The sequence below is a fragment of the Thermobia domestica genome, chromosome 5 (assembly GCF_964235325.1).
Source record: "Thermobia domestica chromosome 5, izTheDome1.hap1.1, whole genome shotgun sequence".
Lineage (NCBI taxonomy): Eukaryota > Metazoa > Arthropoda > Insecta > Zygentoma > Lepismatidae > Thermobia > Thermobia domestica.
In genome coordinates this window covers 257,910,083-257,932,093 of record NC_137458.1, presented here as the reverse complement: position 1 = coordinate 257,932,093, position 22,011 = coordinate 257,910,083, and the positions used below count along the sequence as shown (strand labels likewise).

Genomic DNA, 22,011 nt, shown 5'->3' with positions numbered 1-22,011 from the left:
CAATATTAAATCATAAGAGCAAAATGCCGACGGAAAGCCGTAAAATAGGTTTCCCTATTCCAACTGTTCCTATCGGTGCACAAAAGTTTAGTTATATGTTTCAACTTTAGCAATCTGGATCAATTCTCTATAGATCCGTTTTGGAGAAGATCTCAAATTTAAATTTTTAACCTCAAAGGAAATGCCCTCATTATTGGGACAGACAAAACATAAAAAGATTAACGGATATCCAAAAAGTTGAGTTTGGATAGGATATGACATTTAAGATATGACATATGTAAATCCTGTGAAATCTCGAATTCATCTCTTTTTTCGGAATCGGCATACGTGCTTCAGTCTTTGTTGCCAGTCGGAAGAGCGAAAATGTTGCACAGAATGAAACAAAGTAATAAAAACATCTAATCAAAATATCATAAAGAACACCCAAATCATTAATCATTAATTGAAACCACATGAAACAAGTTAAAGAGGGAAACATTTAAAACAAGGAAACAAACACATTTAACTAAACATCAGAAAACGCATTCAAGTCAGCAGAAATTAAATAGCTGATATATCACCAAACCTGCTGAATCGTATGCCAAATGATACCTGAAAAGAAAACTCATTTAATGAATATGTCAAAAAAGTATATCCAAGCTAATAATGAATAACTGAATATGCATCACAATTTAAAAGGGGAACCAAATGAACAGAGATATGCGACACACCACAGTAAAATATCAGAAACACATTCAGGTTGATAATCAAAAAGAGAAAGCAAAGCACAAATACTAATAAAAATAGGAAAGACAACCAACCAAAACAAGGAAAAAGAACGAATATTATCAAAGTACCTGCAAGCACAACCAAGCCAATAATCAACAACTCAAACCATATCTCAAGTTAAACAGGGAACAAAAGAAAGAAACAAAACACACCTAACTAAAATAATAAAAATCTGATTAAATTCAATAATCAAAAACTGAAAGCACATCACAAGAAGTTAATGGTGAAGTAAATTACACACAGCACTCCTAACCTAAATATTAGAAGGCACATCGAAGTCAATAATAAAAAACTCAAACCACATCACAGCAATTTACGAAACCAAACCAAATACAACAAAGAAATAAAACACACCTATTTAAGATACCTAAAAGCAAATCTAACAAAGAAATATAACATACCGAATTAGAATATCAGAAAACACATACAAGTCAGTAATCAACAAACGAAACTAAATGTCCAAAAATAAATTAGTAACCGTGAGAAACGATGACTAACTGATTGAGTTGCATTTACGATTATGTATAATGTGAGGTCTACAGTTAAAAGAGTGATATGGAGCACTGGAATGCTTTCAGTGTACTTCCAACTGGAATTAAACCTGGGATCTCTTGAATCAAAGGCGCTCACTATACATTAGACCAAGGAGGAAGTTCCAATATAATAAAGAAATAATACTAAAATAAGTGACTAATTATAGGTAAATATCCCGAGAAAGGTGATATGAAAAACAAAAGCTACTAAGAGAATGAAATTAAATTTTAAAATAGAGTTTAAAACAAATCTGACATACAAGCAAGATATTGTCAAGTACAAATTTGCAAAACAGGAATTTAAAATAAACTCAAGGTTCTAGTATCATCGAAGAGAATAAGCCCAGCTGAGTCTCACAACGTACTTAAAGTAAAAAAAAAAAAAAAATCACTGGATTAATTAATTTAAGTAAAATAAATAAATTAATAATAATTAATATGAATATGAAATGTAACGTATCAGAAATGTAGTTAAAATGTATGGAAAAGAGTAAAATTTAAAAATTCTCGAAGGTGACCAACATATCATAAAACTTGTATTGATCAGAATGAAGTTGTCTTTAATTTGCTTAAGGTTTAGATATTAAACAACAAATATTTATCTGGTTAGCAGAAACCGAGACATTTTGTTGCAGTTAGATTAATTAACAGCGTGACAGTTAACTTTCAGCGTGAAATATATTCATAAATGAATGAAGGACTTCTATTATATAATTTCAGAGAAACTTCGCTTACGTGTTACGATTTATTTCCTAAATTTCTTGTCATAAATAGTTTACCGTTATTTCTTAATACTAATATTGGTAGCATAAGAGGAAACGAAATCGGATTTAAACGGAAGAAAATTAAAAGATGAAGGATGTTTTCAAATCATACAACCATATATAAGGAGAACAAACGTAATGCTGAAGTATAGTAGTATCCTAGCCTACAAAGGAATATACCAGAATGAAAACAATTGCCGTAAGTAGAATAAAGAACTATTTGAAGGATTTGCAGTAACATTGAAAGTGATAAATTACATAATATTGTATTTAGTATCTATTCTTTTAATAGGTATTTTATTAATTTTGAAGTGTTTTGACGACATTCCAGAGCTGTAATTAGTATCTTAGTACGTGAAAGTCGGAGTGCAGAAACAGACAATAAGGAAAAGAAAGATGGAATTTAACAAAATCATTTCTTAAATGCATTCTAATATTTAATGCTGTAGTGAAGCTCTTTCTGTGGTGCTTTACACTATTAAAAGCAAGATACCATTGGCCAACAGTAGCATTGTAATATTGCTAGCTCAGTCACACAATACGCCATTTAAACCAAAATAGTAGATGTTGAGTTGAAGAATGGGGTTGGATAGGTTAGACCCCAGTGTTTGAAGGGAAAGCACTAACGTTCACTGCTAATATGCTGTCGTGTTGTTTGAGATTTTCTATTCTAGAGCAATATGTATAATTGACAAAGAGTTTGAAAATGTGCGTTAAAGCACATAGTCATTCCATAATATTGTAAATAATAATACAGTTTGTGTCTAAAAATATATGAGTTATAATGTGGGAATTCGTATAGTATGAATTATGGTGATATTTTTTTTTGTGATGTTTGGTTCGATTCATTTAATAATTTAATGGATTTTCAGACTATAGTGGCTAAAGACATGTATGTTAATATCAACTGTGATTACAAGTAATTATTACGCTATTACGTAAATTTCAACACAAAAAGTAATAATGTTTAACTTATCATATGACAAAATCTGACGTTATATTAGGTAGAAAGAATAATGAAATTCAACTGTTAAGGTTCATTCCCACTTATTGCTCTGGTTTTTACGCGTGTTCAGAATTTCTGATGTTATATATGGGGATAGATAGAAACTATTACTTCTTTGTTGCCGCGTCGAATATAAAATCATAAGGGGGAAATTGGGAGCATGAATAAAAGAAGTTTGTTATGGCAGAGAGCACTAATATCAAAAGAACGTTACGTATAATGTTCTGACGACTATTCTGATTGATCATCTTTGCCATAATGAATTTAAATTTTTAGTCTAGTAATCACCTCTATCAACCTTTGTTTCAATTCTACAAAAGCGAAGAAGGTAGTATAATATATTTTAAAAGAAATATCGAATTATCGAATAAAACATAATTTTCGTTACAATATATTGGTAGAATCAAAACTGAAGCAGAACTAGTTAGAAAAGTATCTAAAAGAAATATACTATAACTTAATTTGTAACGATTGGTCATATTGTAAGTGAGAAAAATTTTCGCAGTTTCATATGAAAACAAGTTGTAAAAATACATGAAGTAAAAAAAAAACATTCTGTTCTATTCATTATTTTTATATTGAATGTTGCTATTTAACGAACACTTTAATTTGGAATCCAATAATGTGTTAAATTGATGAAAGATAGCTCCGCGGATGAAGTTAAAAAAGATATGGACAAGTAAACATCTATCCCTGACTAGACGTTGCAACAAGATGTAAAATTGATTTTACAATATTATTAGTTGCGGCACTTAAACTGGAACATAATATATTTTAGAATTAATTAATGTGTTTTCATGGAGAGCTTAAACAGCCTTGATTTCTGTCAATATGGTTTCACGAGCTTGTTTCTAGTTAAGAGTAGGACGAAACTTCACTTCTTCTCTGTTTAAATAGGTGGTAATATATTTTATAGAGTTAGAAGTGCACTATACTTAATTACTTTTAAGGACCCTTTACTTATGGATATTGATTTATTATCAATGATTATTTTTCTCAAATATTAATGATTTGCAAATAACACAGAACAAAATAGAATATTAGAAATTGAACAGAATTTAGAGTCAATTCTAAAAATAAATATTTCGTTTATTTGAACCTACTCGATCGAAATTTCACATAAAAATATTTCTTATATCTTGGAAAGAGAAGAGAAACCTTAAAAAAGTCTGTAATATATGATATTGCTATTTATAAATAACTTGGATATTCTCTTTCTTATACGTTAACAACAGAATGAATACCTTTCAAATTTTTGTATAAATGTTAATTAATTCCGAAACAGACCTATCTAGAAATGCACGTTTTGTATTATAGTGTTTTTTCTACTAACAGGTCCTCGTTTTTCTCGCTGCTTTCGTGGCAGCCACGTCCGCCATTGGTTTGTTGGGAGGATATGGTCTTGGCGGATACGGTCTTGGTGCTTACAACTACTATGTAAGTATATCAAATTAAATTTCATTCTGTAATATTGTAATTCATATATTGAATTTTAACGAGTACTATAAACGTTGGTTCATAGTGTGTGGTAACAATTTAGAAATTTTGTTACCTAACATTTGGATCTCATTCTGAACTGCTGATCCCATCTCTCGCACAATTGTTGCTGAAAATGGGGATTATACATGAATAATCAAACAAATTACCACCATTAACTATTACTACTAATGTATATCAATCATTGATACATACAAACATCAATATTAATTATCTTTAGTTCTTTACGCGTAAAGGAAGCCTAAGATCCATCACTACAAAAACAATATCTTCAGTCCTTCTTGAACCAACAAGCAAAGGGTACGACAACAGGATTCGAGTTGCGCAAGAGTTACATATCCTTAAAGAGCATCAAATAGTTAGTTAATTACCAAGTTATTACCTGCAGTGCGGCAATAGGGAAAAGGTTATGTCTTCAAAAGTAAATTGGGATCTATAGCAATCACAAGAAAGAAAGCGTTTATTCCGTCTCTGCTATATATTTGGAAAGATAGATAGCGATTCAAATGATATGTTCAAGCCATACAGTTGATGTGGAGAGTAGAAAGGATTAAGTGATTCCAAATAAAGCAGTTTGTGCAGTATTTGCACATCTTTCAATGATTATGGACTAGGAGTGCTAACACAATTTAACGGTGAGGGGGACGAAGCAGTACTGAATGGGTGTCTTGATTGCTTCTGGTTCGATATCCAGGTATCCTGCTTTGTAGAAAGCAAATCAAACTATGTTATGAAACAGGTGAGCACAGAGCTGACTCAGCGTAAACGATTGGGGATGTAAGAACTTGTCATCGTCTCCAGATGTTCGTGTCATGGAATTGTGTCAGTAACGAATTTGACAAAGTTATCGTAATGAAGGGAACAAGTACACGTTCAGGGGTTCCACTAGTCCCCTGTGCATTCAGTAGGGATCAGCTCCTTCGTGCGTGTGACATTTGCAGGATCAAATTTGTCGTAAAGCTCGTTGTCTTTTTTCGTTGTTGTAAGATGTGCACATTGTACAAAACTGCTTTCATTTGGATCATTTGGTTCTTATCTACTCTCCACATCAACTGTGTGGCTTGAATATGTTCGCACTCTCACCTTCCCAAATACATTGGAGAGGCGGGAGAAACGCTTTCTTTCTCCTGTTTGCCAACGACCCACATGTTACTTTTGAACTTCCATCACTTTCTCTCTACTGGCGGGGTGCAGCTAATAACTTGGTAATTAACTAACTATGTGATGCTCTTTAAGGATATATAACTCTTATTGCGCAACTCGAGTCCTGATGTTGTACACTTTTCTTAGAAGAGAAGTTCATGTATAATAAAACTAAAATTTAAATAATACATTAAATTTATGCATGAAGGAATGTCGTGTTATACGATAAGAATAACACAAAATATACTTCTAAACGTATCAGTTGCAATATATGTGTTTATATGATATTTCGAAGGTAATTAAAGTGACAGGGTGGCTCAATGGTAAAGTGCTTACCTCTGGTGGTTGGGGTAGCTGGTTTGATTCCCAGCCAAGTAACCTTATGGTGGACAGCATCGTGCTGTAGGTATTCTCGGGGTACTCCCGTTTCCTTCCACATTCTCTTTTCATAAATTGTTCCATCATCATTTACGTAGATTCACCATCCGTTTCCCTTTACTTAACGAACATAACGTGAGATGTTAAACTGAAATAATTCATTTGATTTTTCATTTTTTTTTTAAAATAATAAACAATGTGTTCATTTACAATGTCTAAAAGGTTAAGAAGAAGTACTGCACAACTGAAGATTTGAAGTTACACATAATAAAGTATTTAAAACCCATACATGTGATACTCTGGTAGTAGAATAACAGGTTGTGTGGCTGAATTATAAAACCACAAATCATGTGAGCATTTGTGCAGGATGAAGAAATTAAATTCCAACCAACCAATAATATCGAATATTTATAGATATAATACTTGTAACAAAACAGAATTAAAATGGTACCCCAAGGCAGAACCAGACGTTTAGTTAATACGAAATTATTGGAAACGGAACTTCGTAATATTTGTTTATAGAGTCAGAGCATATGTATGTAGTAACGGCAATCATGATTTCGAAGTCAGCAATGTTACCGTGTAGTATAAGCCAGGTATAAATTATTATAATAGCTCATAATATTTAATAAAATCATATGGTTGGGGTTGATGTTGAAAAAAAACATAACAATCGGTTCGGCAGATTCAAGGCTGCAAATTTTACAATTGCAATGATTCTGTACGCAATAACCCTAAACAAAATATACAGCAAAAATAAAACGTGCAAAATTTGATGCACTAGTCTAAGTTACATTGTTAAACCATATGATTACCTTTTTTTATTCAAATTTGAAATTGATATTGATATTGCTGGCCATGACTTGTTTCGATTATGTGGATTCTCTGAAATAATTAAAAATAAGGAAATGTCGAAATGAAATGAAAATAAATGTTTGCTTTTTACGTCCCACGACATGCTGGCTAGGCTAAATGAGACGATGAGGTAATAAATGAATGAAATAGTGGAATGAAGAAACGGGGGAACCACATGAAAAACAATTTGCACTCATGTCCAAAATTATTGTCGCATGTCTATAAATATGTTGTTGTAAGAATATAATTTGCTAACGAATTCAACCGGTATTTCTTATAATGTCAGTACGTGTATAATCGCCAAAGATATGTGTGTGTGGCAAAGTTCACGTTAAAAGTCCAGTAAATAAGAACAATAGAACAAACATAAAATTTTCTTGTCCATTTAGCATTATTTTGTTTTACTCATTCTAATTTTCGTATTTATAATTTTTTTGCTATGAAATTTACCACAAATATGCATTTCCCGATTATACACATAGTATCAATATTGAAAGTACCCTGCAAAATCATTAACTTATTTTATTGTTACAAGTAGACAGTTATAAATATGTGACAATCATTTTGTACATGAGTGTACATAGTATTTGTGCAACACAATGCGCAATTGGCGTAAGCTGGGATCGAACCAAGGATTCAATGCACCCGAGGTTAACGTTCTATCAGTGAGCCATCGGGGCCCTAATGAAATGATAAGTTTCTTCTCAACTTAACGTACTAAAAAATAATATCTACAAGATTACGAAAAGAAATGAAATGAAATCTTTGAGTTTTACGTCCCATGGTTATGCCAGTTATTCTAAAGGAGACGGTACAAGCTTACGAAAGAATGAATTGAAGTTTTTTCAGGTTTACAACCCACTTTTATACTATGAAGTCTGAAGGAGAGAAGTGACTAATGAAAGTGAATTATTACGAATTAAATTGATAAAACAAATATGTGAGAGGAAGTTGGAGAACGTGAAGAAAAAACACATATACATGGTGTTGTCTACCACAAATTTACAAGACCTGGGAACAAACCAATGACCCCTCTCTGATAAAGAGTCAGCGCGTACCCTATAGAATAATTGGATTTACTGTAATTCTTGAGTGAAAATGTTGGCTGGTGCACTGTTGAATTTCAACCAGTTTTAATTACCATAAACGTGATGCTAATTTTTGTGAAACATTCAAGTTACGAATTATCTCAATTTCTTATTTATGAATATGGACTTCTCTTTTCACTTTCAAGAAGTACAAATCATTTGTGCTTTGCTCACCAAGTGCAATGGACTCTAATATTATCAATGGACTCTAATATTACTTCACAAAAATCGATATTTAGTTCAACGGTGTTCAGTACCTGTGAAATCGTTATTTGAAATGTAGAGATAGTTTTCTGGTTTCTTTGAAATAAATTGAATTTTGAATTGTTTGATTTTTATGATTTCAGCCAATCTGCCCTTTGCTGCATCAAGTTCTATGTAATTTTAATATTTAATACAATCAAATTTAACAAAAATTCATCTTATCTTAGTAAGAGCCATGCAGAGTTAAAGAACGTATAATTAACTTCACATCATTAAATTCCAATTCATTTAGAAAAATCACCATATAAATTGAATTGAAAATAAAGAATTGGCATGTATTCAACTCTGGTAACAACATACTAGGTATGGAATATAATATTTTGACCATAATTATCCACTCACTACTTTCACATAAGGCGATACAGAAAAATTGAGACAAAAGTAGGATTATCAGTAGAGTACTCACAAAGTACTGTGTCGGTAGATGCATCATTGTAATTATGGACAGTTTGAGGAATCAATGGGTCAAACATTTAAAACAGCAACCAGGAATTGCATAGCATTTGTATAATTCATACAGTACGAACAAAGATACACTTCTACCAGTGCTGCGTACTGGGACAGAAGCACGGGAACTTTTAAATCATAACAATTGCATAATATTAAAAGTGAGACTTATTCTTTGTGGGGAAAATCAATAGTCAAATTTTGAGAGAAGTGCGTAGAGTACTTTCCCAGGAAATGGTTCCCTATCATCAATATACTATAAAAAATTTAAAATAATTATTACATACAATGTTTATATATTCTTTCAGTCCTACCCTCAATACCAGTTTGGCTACACTGTAGGTGATTACTTGACTGGAGATCGTAAGCAACAGACTGAGGTCCGAAGCGGTCCATTTGTTGCAGGACAGTACAGCATCGCTGATCCCAACGGCAGCTTCAGATACCAGAGATACGGAACCACTGGACTCATCGGAGGATACCTTGGTTGAAAATGATATCAGTGTATTTTTGTACGTAATTGAACTAAATCATTAAATAAATTTGCATAACTTATTTGATTATTTATTTTCTATAGTGCATTATGAGTGTTTGAACGAGCTTTTGATATTTTTTGAGAGCTCTTGATATCTTTGGCAATTGATTAACATAACCAAGGGCGTCCTGAAGTTTATCTGAACGTATGTGTGTCAAATTGGTATGCGAAAAGGAAGGATTTTTTAAATATAATTTAGTTATGACATTTTATACATTACTGACACTCTGTGCACAACAAAGAATACTTATTTTCTCTTTTCAGGCGCCTGGAGAAGCATGTATACCAAAGTTTTAGTTTTGGGAAAGCACAAATATTTTAAAATTTATTATTTACAATATGCAATTACACGTGATGAAAGGCGAGAGCAAATATCGAACAAGGGATCCCACACATAGCAGTTGCGGGCCCAATAAATTTCTTTAGCGGATTGACTCCACTAAGCCCTGCGACTTATGAAAGAAATAGAAGGAACATGTAAATACATCATAATCATTATATGTAGGATTTCATAGTTAATAGGAATAATATACTAGTTAATATTTAAATATATTTTAAACTTTATTACTATATATATATATATATATATATATATATATATATATATATATATATATATATATATATATATATATATAATTTCATTTATTTCACAGTCTTCTATGAAAATGAATATGATAACAATTTAACAACACTGATTAATGGGGTATAACTGAAGTCATGTAAGATCACTTATAAGTGATATTCGATTAAATGGATTTACACTTTCGACAAATCATCTGCTCATATCAGAGAAGAGATCAGTACATAGAATGACATGTTTTTGACACAGGCACTTTGCTATGGTTTAACCACTAAAATGTAGAAATTATCATAATACATTCTTTCATGAGAACTGAACTTCAAGGTAAGTGGTACAGAATGTTGAGCAGAAATTAATCTATTATAATGTTAGTAGAATGACCAGTGTATAAAGATTTTCTTTTCTTAAGTTTACTTCTCCAAATGACGTAGAAATAGATAAGCCAGTTAGGATGAATTTCAGTGACGTATAGAAAGTAACTTTATTTTCATCTCCAAAAATATGTATCGACATTTATTAAATTATATCCATGCATATAATATTCCTGAGAAAATACCTTAGGGTGCATTTTACTGACAACTTACTCCATTATATACAAAGTTCATCAGTAAACTATATATCTTTTAAAGAAATTTGCATTATAAATACATATTCAATAAAGCACAATTCAAATTTCCTGTATCCGTACAGTTAGTGAAGACATTCAAGGATTCAGGGCATTAGCGGCCAGACACATATCACTATTTTCTGTAGAATTTCCTGTACATAACGCTGTACCTATAACTACTAAATTTGTTACAAAGCATTGTATTTGTCTATGTTTTGTTCCAAAGGTATGCCTCTACTGATATTGAACTTCATCGACATTTTCAGACTTAGAATACTACTATATATTATGTTTTAATTCCTGAAATGTCCAACTTGCTCCGAATTTTATTTAACTATAATATGTCACATAATACGTTGCAGCATTGTCACATAATACGGCATAGCATAAGAGAATCGACATTTGTTCAGTAAACCATGTTACAATTCAAGTTCGGAAACAGTTGGTGGATATCGAATTTAAATTATGTATATAATATCTAGACGAACTATATATTTGGAGATACGGTTCTATTTGGAACTATTTATTAGAGTATGACATTCTTGAGTTGCAACGTAGAAACAAAGGAGAATATTTCGCACTTATAAAATTCCAGGTTTTATCTCAGTGCATTTGCTGCCAAGACGAGGAAACATTTGACCAGATAATGTTTCTTGTGTCTTGTACCCAAATTAGCAGTTGAATCTGCCAGCATTTATAAAATGGATTTACTATATTAAAACATTTTTGCACACAGAACTCATTTCTATAGTATATCATACATTGGACGCTAATAACATAATCTTCAAGGCAAAATGTTTAAAAGGCGTTAGTACAACTAGTCAAGATTGAATTGTAGTTATCGACCAAGCTTGTGTACTTTTCTGCTGCGGGAAAAGTGCTTGAAGTGAAATAAAGAGAAAAATAAAATATTTTCTTTTTATTCAATCTTTAGTTTTGAAGTATTGCTGAAAATATCAATTAACTATTATTATTATTATTATTATTATTATTATTATTATTGTTATTATTATTATTATTATTATTATTATTATTATTATTATTATTATTATTATTATTATTATTATTATTATTATTATTATTATGGCATTATTAAGTGTAGGCATTAAGCAGAACGCAATAGGAATGCATTTTGTACGGTATTTCAAAAAAGTACTATCAAAAAACGAGAACACCGCATATGTCGTATATTATCCACCAGTTAGTATCCTTGATGTAGCATATTTATGTGAAAATATTAGGTTAGTGCGAACGAAAGGTTAGCCTCAGCTGTGCCTTTTCTAAAGTAGAAAACATAAAATTGCAATAAATGGTTATTCAAAATAGTCGACATCTGCAACCATACAATTTTGCCATTCCTTAGCCAACGTTTGGTTTCCGCGATGCGATGTAATCCTCAACTGCACTTTGCATCACCAACTAAAGTCTTTCCTCCCAACATGTGAGTCGTCAAGTTTCAAAAACCGCTCTTATGTACTTACAGAGAATTCCAGAAAACCGAAAAACACTGTCAGATCAATGCGTTTTGTAGAGCAGGATATATTTGAGGATGTTCAAGGTTTTCACGTGAACTCACTGTAGTATTCCTAATTCTTCAAAACATGCAAATACTACATTTGCGCTAAGTTTTCTGGGATTTTCTGTAAATGAACAAAAGCCGTTTTGAAACTGGACGCCTCATGTGATAAAGAATTTGAAAAGAGTGATAATCAATACGAGATATAAGAGAAGTACGGTGGGTTAGGAAATGGTTCATACTAAATCTTACTGAGAGTCTGCAACATTTTTTTGAGCAATATGGGGTGATCTGTGTAGTGAAATATTAGACAATTGATGGAAGCTTGCCGTACATTTTCTGGACTTTAGCACTATAACATATACGGTTAACCTGCATATACGGTTTTACTTTGATTGAAAAAGACAGCAGGGATGCTTCACAGAAAGTGCCAGTTTGAAATCATAACAAAAATAATCATTTGCAGTCGTGTGTTCTCCATGGTGCTCTTTCAGCCAACCTTGTTGATTAACACTACCTCCTGTCCGTCTAGATACCAGTACGTGTGACCAGTACGTGATCTCCGACGTTGTACATGTGACCTTAGGGGAGCTATTTGTGTTGCTGAGGTCTCCTAAGAGTAAAACACAGAAGAAACATCATAAAATTGGTTTCACTGTTTTAATGCCACTTTCAGTGCCCAAAAGTTTAGGGTTAGAACAAATTTCGTGTATAGCAACCCGGGTCAATTGTCAATTCGTTTCAAAAAGATTGTATGTTTGAATTTTCAGTCTCAAGACCATTCCTAGGAACAGACGAAACGCAAGAGTACTAACAAACTTCAAATCGATTTTCAGTATTTAATGGTCGTGACACATGTAAATCCGTTGAAATCATGAATTTGATCCCTTTTATTTTATCACTATCCATTTTCTGTTTTTCTTTGTCTCTCAAACACCAAACGGGATCACAATGAAGCAAACAATCGAAAATAACAAATTAAAATATTAGAGACTTCATCTGAGGCAGTAATCATCAATTGACACGACATCATATAACTAGAAAAGTAAAACATTTAAGGCAAAGAACCAAACACATTTAACTCATTTAATCCCAAATTATTTTTGTTTCAGAATTTCTTAATTCCTTCTTAATTTGTTGATTCTGACCTCATTTAATATATTTTGAGGATTTTAGTATTGTTGATCTTGTTGATTTTAGTTTATCGTCCCTTTCAGCAGCGAGGCTATATGAGACGTGGTCCTACCGATTAACGTGGAATCCGAACCACATGAGCTTCCGCGAGGAATTGGACCCGGGTCTCCCACGCCAAAGGCCCGTACGCTAACCGTTTAGCCACAAAGGAGCACAAGAGGATTTTAGTAGTAGCATATTGTCACGGTACGCCAAAATTCTGGAAGATTTTAAGATCTAAATTTATTCAATCTCATTAATTGGTTTCAGAAGGAAATAGAAAAATGTTTGTTTATGATTTAACTTGTTGTAATTAGGTTGCAGACATATTATAACATCGTATTACGCATTGCTGATGCTTGTTGTTTTCTTCAAGGAATAGACACGAGTCTGCAGTGTCATAAGAGCACAAAAACAAATATGAAACAAATAAATGTAAAACGTTGTAGAAATTTATGTCAACATGTACACATTATCAAAATTAGGTAAAAGTGTGAATTTCGCAGACATAAGCTGTCTGGAGAATTGGGTCAATGAGAGAAAATGCAGAAATTGTGTTTCAGCACAATTTCGGCTCAGAGATGTAAGAGTTTCAGAATTTGTAATCAAGGAATAACAAATTCGTCATCATGAACACGATGATAGAAAGCTAATGTTTGACTGAATTGCGATCAGTCTTGGAGAGGCAGTTTTGAATCCGTCTTGGCGCTAGTCTCCAAAGGATTATTCTCAATAGAGCCACTATTGGGAATCAGCTGTTAACAACATTTCCAGTGGACATCCATCCACTGTGAGGAAGCTAGAAGACGAACTTCGTAGCCAGAAGTTCGAATCCAGTTCATCGAGGTATGTTATAATACATCTCTGATATTCTAACGTTGACCAATTCACCAACAGTTATATGAAATGTGATTTAATAGTTTTACCTAATAATTCATATCACAACATCCTATTAAACTCTACTTTAAAAGATCACTTAATAAATGAATACTCTAAAGTTAAACAGTCTCAGTGATAATTAATTTAATCACCTTTCGCATGTTGTTCTATGAAAACCCTACGCAATAGGTTGGTGGAGATAGTAGTAGTAATGTATTCCTATCTACTCCAGATAGTAGGTAGAAGCAACTGATACTGTGTTATTTATATTGTACATCCCTGCATATTAGGCACGAAGCACAGTATTTGTTGTCAATATGGACTTGTAGCAGGTTCTTATTTAAAAAAAAAACAACAAAAAAATCCACAGACAAAAATTGATAAAAATAAATTGTTCCCATTTGGGAACAGTGGGATTAAAAGCGTTAACTAAATATCAGAAAACACACTCAAGTTAGCAATAAATAAATGATAGGTTATTATCAAACCAAGTAAAGGGCGAACCGAAAGATATAAAGAAAGAAAAGTCATTTAATGAATATACCAAAAGTAAATCCAAGCTGATGATGAACAACTGAATCCGCATCACAACATAAAGATGGAACATAATGAACAAACAAACACAAAACGCGTAACTAATATATCAGAAAAAAATTATGTTATCAACATGAGAAAACAAATAACAAATACTAACAAATGTTAGGAAATATGACCATTTGAAACAAAGGAACGGAACGGATATAATCAAATACCATGAACCACAACCGAGTCAATTATCAGCAATTACATCCACATCACGACAAGTAAAACGAGAACTAAATGAAACAAAGAAGCAAAACAAACCTTACTTAAAAACAAATAACTGATCGAAGTAAATAATCAAAAACTTAATTTACATCGCAAGAAGTAAAAGGTGAAAACAAATAAAACAAAACAAACCTAACCAATCTATAAGAAAGCACATCCAAGTTGATAATGTACTACTGAGGCCATATCATAGGAATTTACGAGAAGAGACAGAAAGACCAAATACAACAGAGAAATACAACACAATTAATAAAGACACTGACAACCAAGTCTAACAAGGTATATTCGCGAAGTGTCTCCTTGAGATTCGTGTAAAATTGATTCGAATGCAAATTCCTCTGCTGCCCAATGTGCGTTGTTCAAATTTGAGCGGTCCATACCTTTAAGTGGCATTTTTATGGACCTTCATATACATCCGGAATTCAATCATACACTAATATAATGTTTGGGTACAAAATTGATTTTAGTTTCTTTAGATGTAACTGGACATGAATGTGAGCATGTGCAAAACAAATTGGATTAAGTACTGCTTCTCCGACACATGTTACCCACCCCTGCCGCCGTCTTTTATCCGCCATATTGGATTCAACTTTCGATTTTTCAAATGGGAATAGGTGCATGTGAAACAAATAAAATGAATGTAATTAAAGTATAAGGAAAGGGACACAAATCAATATTCAATAGACAAAACTATTATCGGAAGATAAAAAGGTGGGAACCAAGTGTTATAATGATTAATTGATTGATTTGTATTCAGTCCTCTGTTATCTGCGAGTATGTAGAAGTAGAGATCTAGAGTTAAAAGATCTAGAGTTAGAGTCGAGATACAGACAACTAGTATGCGTTCGGTGTCCTGCCAATTTGAATGAAACTTGAAAACTCTTGAACAAAAGGTGCGCGGTATCTACTATACCAAAGAGAAGATATACCGCGGTTCTACTATACCCACAGCACGAAATTAAAAAGTGTGAAATAAAGATAAAGGAAATTATGCTACACAAGCGAGGTACCGTCAAGTAAAGATGACAAAGAAGGAGATGTTTACTCACGGTTCTGGTATCATCGAAAAGAATAAGCGCGCTAGAGTCAAAGAATACACTCATAGTAAACAATCACAATTGTGATAGAAACATGTGTAGCTATCTTTGAAGTAATTTTTAAAAAATAAATACATTAATAGTGGTTAATATGCAAATGAAATGTAGTTTAATATTCATAGAGATGTCGTATTAGTTTAATATAGCAAGTCAATTATCTCCAAGAAACTATTGCACTGCAGGTAGTGAAAAATAAAGAGGAAGAGAATATACTGTCTTATTAAACTCTAGTAAGATGTATGGTAAATCTAAAAATAAAAAAAAAATCAAATTTCGATCAATGAAGGCGTAACATTTGTATTTCTGATAATGATATTGAATATAATTTGTATAAGTTTTAGATGTTGAACAACAATTACTGTAGCTAGTTAGCAAAAAAAAAAAAAAAAAAAAAAAAGACTTTTTTTTGCAGTTGAATTAATTAACTGTATTTCCCGCTTGAAATGTAACCATAAACAAATCAAGGACCTTTATTAAATAATTTCAGGGAGAAACATCACTGACATATTAAAATTTCTTTCCTGAATTTCTTGCCATAAATAGCTTTCTACGTTGCTTTTTTAAAAATAAGATTAGTATTGGTGTCAGAAGAGGAAAGAAAATCGTGTTTAAACGGAAGAAAATTAATTGCTGAAGGATGCTTTCAAATCATACAACCGTATATAAGGAGAACAAACAATGTTTAAGTACAGTAGTATCCTAGGCTGCAAAGGAAAACATCAGAATGAAAACGATTGCCGTAAGTAGAATAAACTACTAGTTGAGTGGTTTGAAGTAATATTGGAAATGATAAATTACATAATATTTTATTTAGCATATATTATTTTAACGGACATTTAAGTGTTATTGAAGTGTTTAGACACAATTGCAGAGCTGTAGTTACTACCTAAGTATATGAATTTAAGCTGCAATTTGAACCGTAACTAGAAACAATTAGACGTAATCTAATAAAGCCATTTCAAAACTGTACCGTCTTTATAAAACTACCAACTATTTTTACAAAATTTAATCCGAAGGTAACATGCAGTTTGCCACGACTCGATTTTGGCATTGTTTGCCACAGTATTATTCTTGCTGATTTATCTTATCCTGAAGATTTACAGAGAATGGGCTCATAAGCTAAGGGTTGCCATATCACTATATTATAAGAATCAAATCCATTACATTTATAAACAGAATATTGTAACTACATAGCTTCAAAACACTTTACTTATTCAAGTTGATTACAAACACTTAAGTTAATCATTTGTGTGCTTATAAACCCGCAAAATGTGTTTCAAAATATATATGTAGTACAATTTGTACGTTTTCAAATGTGTTGCTAACGTTGAATCTAGGTATATCGTCAGGATCATTCATAAGAGTAGGGGCTAGTTAACAATTACCTCAAATGTAAGGATTCACATCTTAGGGAGGTGCGTGATAAAATATGTTTTCCTAATATTTCATAACTTCCGTAGACATTAAGATAAACAAAAATGATTTAAATATATGGATTTAAGAATATTGTAAACAACTTTGGAGAGAAGAATATATTTTTGTTCATTAATAATACAAAAATTTAAATATTTTTAAATATTTTCACGTCCAAAGAGGTTATTACAAATATTATTATGTATAATACACTTGTGGACAATCTCTTCATAGCCCTTCTGAAATAAGATGAAGAGTGCGCGAGTTGAGGGGGATTTGAGCTTAGCATCCCTTTCAGCAACAAGGCTATATTAGCGTGGACCAACAGCTTAAAGTAGGCGAGTCTGTATCTTGCACTCCAAAAGCGCGTACGCTATCCATTAGCCACGAGGGAGCTCTGTGCACGACTTGAGACAATGAAACCAATAGCATAAAAACGACCAGAAGTAATGAAAGCTTTACAAAAGTGCCGTGATGAGATAACAGAAGTAAACGGACAGATGATATTTTTCCTAGTTTGAACTATTGATTTTCTCAGATATTTAAAGGGAAGATTTAGATTATATGAATATAAGAAGTAGAGTTACGTAGCCAAAAAGTAAATCGTTTGTTACTGAAACACTGCCAAAGGAAACGATAAGTGAACAATTGATTTTTTAAAAAGTAATCTTACACATGTTAGTATCTTAGATGTATTCTCTGTCTGCAGAAATGAGAAATATTTCTGTAATTTTTGAAGTTTTTCTCCAACACTTTGAACCACAGTGATGCAAAGAAGAAATTAATTACAATCTATTCTGATGATTTGAATGATAATTTTCTCAATTAAAAAGAAATGTGTAAGTCAGATATGTGCAGTTACCTTCTTAAATCTGACTAAATTACAAAAAATAAACAGCTTTCATTTCTTCTTCTCAGTGAAATTTAAAAATCAAAGTTGAAATATGCAGTGTTTCCTGAACTTTTCATTGCTTTCAAAATTTTCATTACCCTCGTAGTGACTGTTGTTTCATGTCAGAGAGATTTTAGTACGGAGTAATATAATATTTCAGGTGTGAGAGAGAAGGAATGAGACGTAATTAGTATTAATTTAATGTTTTCTATTTCCTTTTATACATATAATATACTATTTTACTCAACTTTTTAAACATAGTACAATATTTTATTAGAAATTTGTTAGATTTCGTTCTGATATGAACAACATCAACCTTACTGTTTCAAGTTAAATAGAGCTTTAGCTTTAAAGCGTATAATCTGTATTATTGTATACTTCCCATATTAACAGGTCATCGTTTTGCTCGCTGCTTTCGTAGCTGCAACTTCTGCCATTGGTTTGTTGGGAGGATATGGTGGATATGGTCTTGGTGGATATGGTCTAGGTGGATACGGACTTGGTGCTTACAACTACTACGTAAGTAGTTCGTATTCAAATTGTTTTCATTGTACAGCATTTGTACTTGATGTTTTAATCTTTGACAAGTACAATAATTGTGCTGGTCTAATAACTGTAATGGAGAGTTGAATGGATAATTTACTTATATCAAGTGAGAATATTTCAATTTGCGATATATGTTTAAAGAACACAAAATTTGTATCTTTTAGCAAACAGAGGATCAATTCTCAATTCTCATCCGGATTGTTGCTAAAATTAGACGTTATTCATGTTCAACAGAAACAATTTACCGTCGCCACACAATTTTATTACTACTATCAATATACAATTAACATAAGAAATTAATTGCCAGCTTTAAACAGGGAATCTGTTTTATTTTTCAGACCAAATTGATTAATTGTTACTACTTGTTTAGACAGAAACAGTGCAATATTAAAAAATAAAGAAAATGCGAATGTGGATGGAATCGAGAGAACATGAGAAAACTTTTGCACCCGAAGTTTTCCATCACAAACTCACATGAACTGGCTGCACCACAGACTCACCGTGTATAACATAATCGACCTAGTTTAATTGTTACATGAAGATTATGACGCAGTATTGAACTTCGAATAATTTCAATTACCATAAACATGATGAACATTATTTATGAAATATTCGGATTAAGAATTATTGTCTTTATTAATACAGACCTTTCTCTTAACTTTCAAAAACTACAAATCACTTGTGCAATACTTGCTTAATGCTTATCTTGCTGTGACAAGAATCCCTATAATGGTAAACCACATGTAAGAGACATACTATTCAAATCACAAGATTCATTATCAATTGACTCTATTATTATTATTTCACAGAAACAAATTTTTAGTTTAACGGTGTCCAATATTTGTGTTATCCTTATTTTTAAATTCAGAGTTATTTTTCTGGTTACTTTCAAATGAACTTCAATTTTAATTCTTTGACTTTGTTAATTTCATTTGCAAGTATTTACTTTATATAATTTTAATATTTAATAATAAAATATTGTGTAAATTCGTTTTAAAAACCTAAGTGACATTTAAATAGACTTGAAGAACAGATCCGTAAGTTCAAATCGTTAAATTCTTTTTCATTTCAAAGACGAATCGCCAGATAAATTTATTTGAAAATAAAGAGTGTTATATATACTTGATTCCGATAATAAAATAGTAAACAGTAAGTATAACATTTTGACGGTAATTGTCTACCCATTGCTTCAACATAACCCGATACAGAAATATTGAGGCAAAATTGGGATTATTAGTAAGGATACTTACAAGATACTATGACTGAGCCACGGTGGCTCAGTGATAGAGTGTTCACCTCTGGTGCATGGGGTCCCAGGTTCAAACCCTGCTCCTGCCAAGTGAACTTTGAGGTGGTCAAACACGCTGTGCGTGGGTTTTCTCGGGGTTCTTCCGTTTCCTCCCACTTTCATCATTCCACCATTTCATTCATTTCACATCATCACCGCTTCCTTTTCCTAGCCAGCATAACCGTGGGACGTAAAACTTAAATATTTCAAAGATACTATGACTGTAGATGCGTTATTGTTAATTGTATAGAATTTGAGAAAATAGTAGGTGAAACATTTCAAACAGCAATTAAAATTTCCATAAAATATGTATAATTCTTTCAAAACGAGCTAACATCCACTTCTTCTAATGCTGCTGCTGAGACACAAGAAGGGTGACTTGTATCTCATAACAACTGGATAAGATTAAAAATGAAACTCATTCTTTGTGGATAACTTATTCTATGTCAACAGTAGTTTCGAGAGGAGTGTGTGGAAGAATTTTGTAGGGAATGGTCGACTGTTAGAATACACTAGATAAAATGTAAAATACTTATTACATATATTCTATATCTGTTCTTTCAGTCCTACCCTCAATACCAGTTTGGCTACACTGTAGGTGACTACTTGACTGGAGATCGTAAACAACAGACTGAGGTTCGAAGCGGCCCATTAGTTGCTGGACAGTACAGTATCGTTGATCCCAACGGCAGCATCAGATATCAGAGATACGGAACCACTGGTCTCATCGGAGGATACCTTGGTTGAAATTTGATATGAAATCAGTGTGTTAGTTGTATGCGATTGAATTGATATATTAAAGAAATTTGCACAAGTTATTTAATTATTTATTTCCTAAAATACACTTCAAGAAAGAAATGAGTATTACTTTTGATAATTGACTAACATAGGTGTCTGAAGTGTATCAAAATGTACGCGTGTCAAATTAGTATGCGAAAAGAAATGTCTTATGCTGTTACATATAGTTAGGACATATTACACATTATCCATACTCCGTGCAGAACTGGCCAAATATGCACATCTAAATTTCAGTTTTGAGGGATTCCAATTGTTTCAAAATTTAGAACGTGTTATTTAAATGTGTTTAACTACCGGAAACGATAGGGAGACGAATACAGAAAAATTGAGAACAATTAAGATTCTATGGTTCTTCCACCGGAAATCGTACCCGGTACAACAGAGACACAGCACTAAGCTATTACGACAATAAGCTATCGGAACTTGTGAAACAAATAGAAGTTACAGACACATACATAATGCATTCCTTTAAGCATTTCATTATTAATGTTAATAGCAAGAATATATCTAGCTCAGTATTTATATATTTTCTTGACGTAATTTGTGTTTTAATATATTTTAAAATTTCATGTGTTCAACTGTCTTCTTTGAGGAAGAAGATGCTGATAATTAAATGTACTGATTAAAGGAGTGGTACGAGATGAAAACAGAAGCCATCAAGGTTCCTTCAAACTCAAAAAAAAAAAAAAAAAAAAGTGCGTTTCATCACAGTGTGTTTGCTGTGTAGGCGAGAAAATATGTAACCAGATAATTTTTATTTGTTCATTGAACCTATTTTACCAGCTTACGTCGCTCGAACTTTTACAACTGCTTTTTTTTTTCTAACAACACATTGGCTCCCGACATCCAGTCCTTTAGTATGTCTCAGAACTATATCTAGACGCTAATTACAGAATATTCAACACATTTTTTTTTAAAAAAAGACATGATTCGAACAAGTAAGAATTGAGTTCAGTGGTTTTGACCGGATTTCGTGTACTCTCCTGTTGGGTGGGAATGTATGAGGTGAAGTGAAGGGAGAGAAAAAATAGTAGATTTACTTTGGATTCAATCTTGATTTTGATGTGTTACGAAAATATCATTGAAATAATAATAATAATAATAATAATAATAATAATAATAATAATAATAATA

The 22,011-nt window shown here is 32.1% G+C and overlaps 1 protein-coding gene across 1 annotated transcript; it reads left to right on the top strand.

Annotated features, from left to right (window-relative positions):
• The first annotated feature begins 16,645 nt into the window (after positions 1–16,645).
• LOC145684833 (uncharacterized) lies at positions 16,646–20,878 on the top strand. The gene is made up of 3 exons (XM_081757198.1): positions 16,646–16,679; positions 18,639–18,764; positions 20,644–20,878. The coding sequence occupies exons 1-3, from the start codon at positions 16,665–16,667 to the stop codon at positions 20,824–20,826; spliced, it is 324 nt and encodes a 107-aa protein (XP_081613324.1). The 5' UTR covers positions 16,646–16,664; the 3' UTR covers positions 20,827–20,878.
• The last annotated feature ends 1,133 nt before the right edge of the window (positions 20,879–22,011 follow it).

What these genes read in the sequence shown, in the direction of transcription:
- LOC145684833 (XM_081757198.1), top strand. An exon ending in TTGGTGCTTACAACTACTAC is followed by an intron (nt 18,765 to 20,643) that starts GTAAGTAGTTCG and finishes CTGTTCTTTCAG; the next exon opens with TCCTACCCTCAATACCAGTT.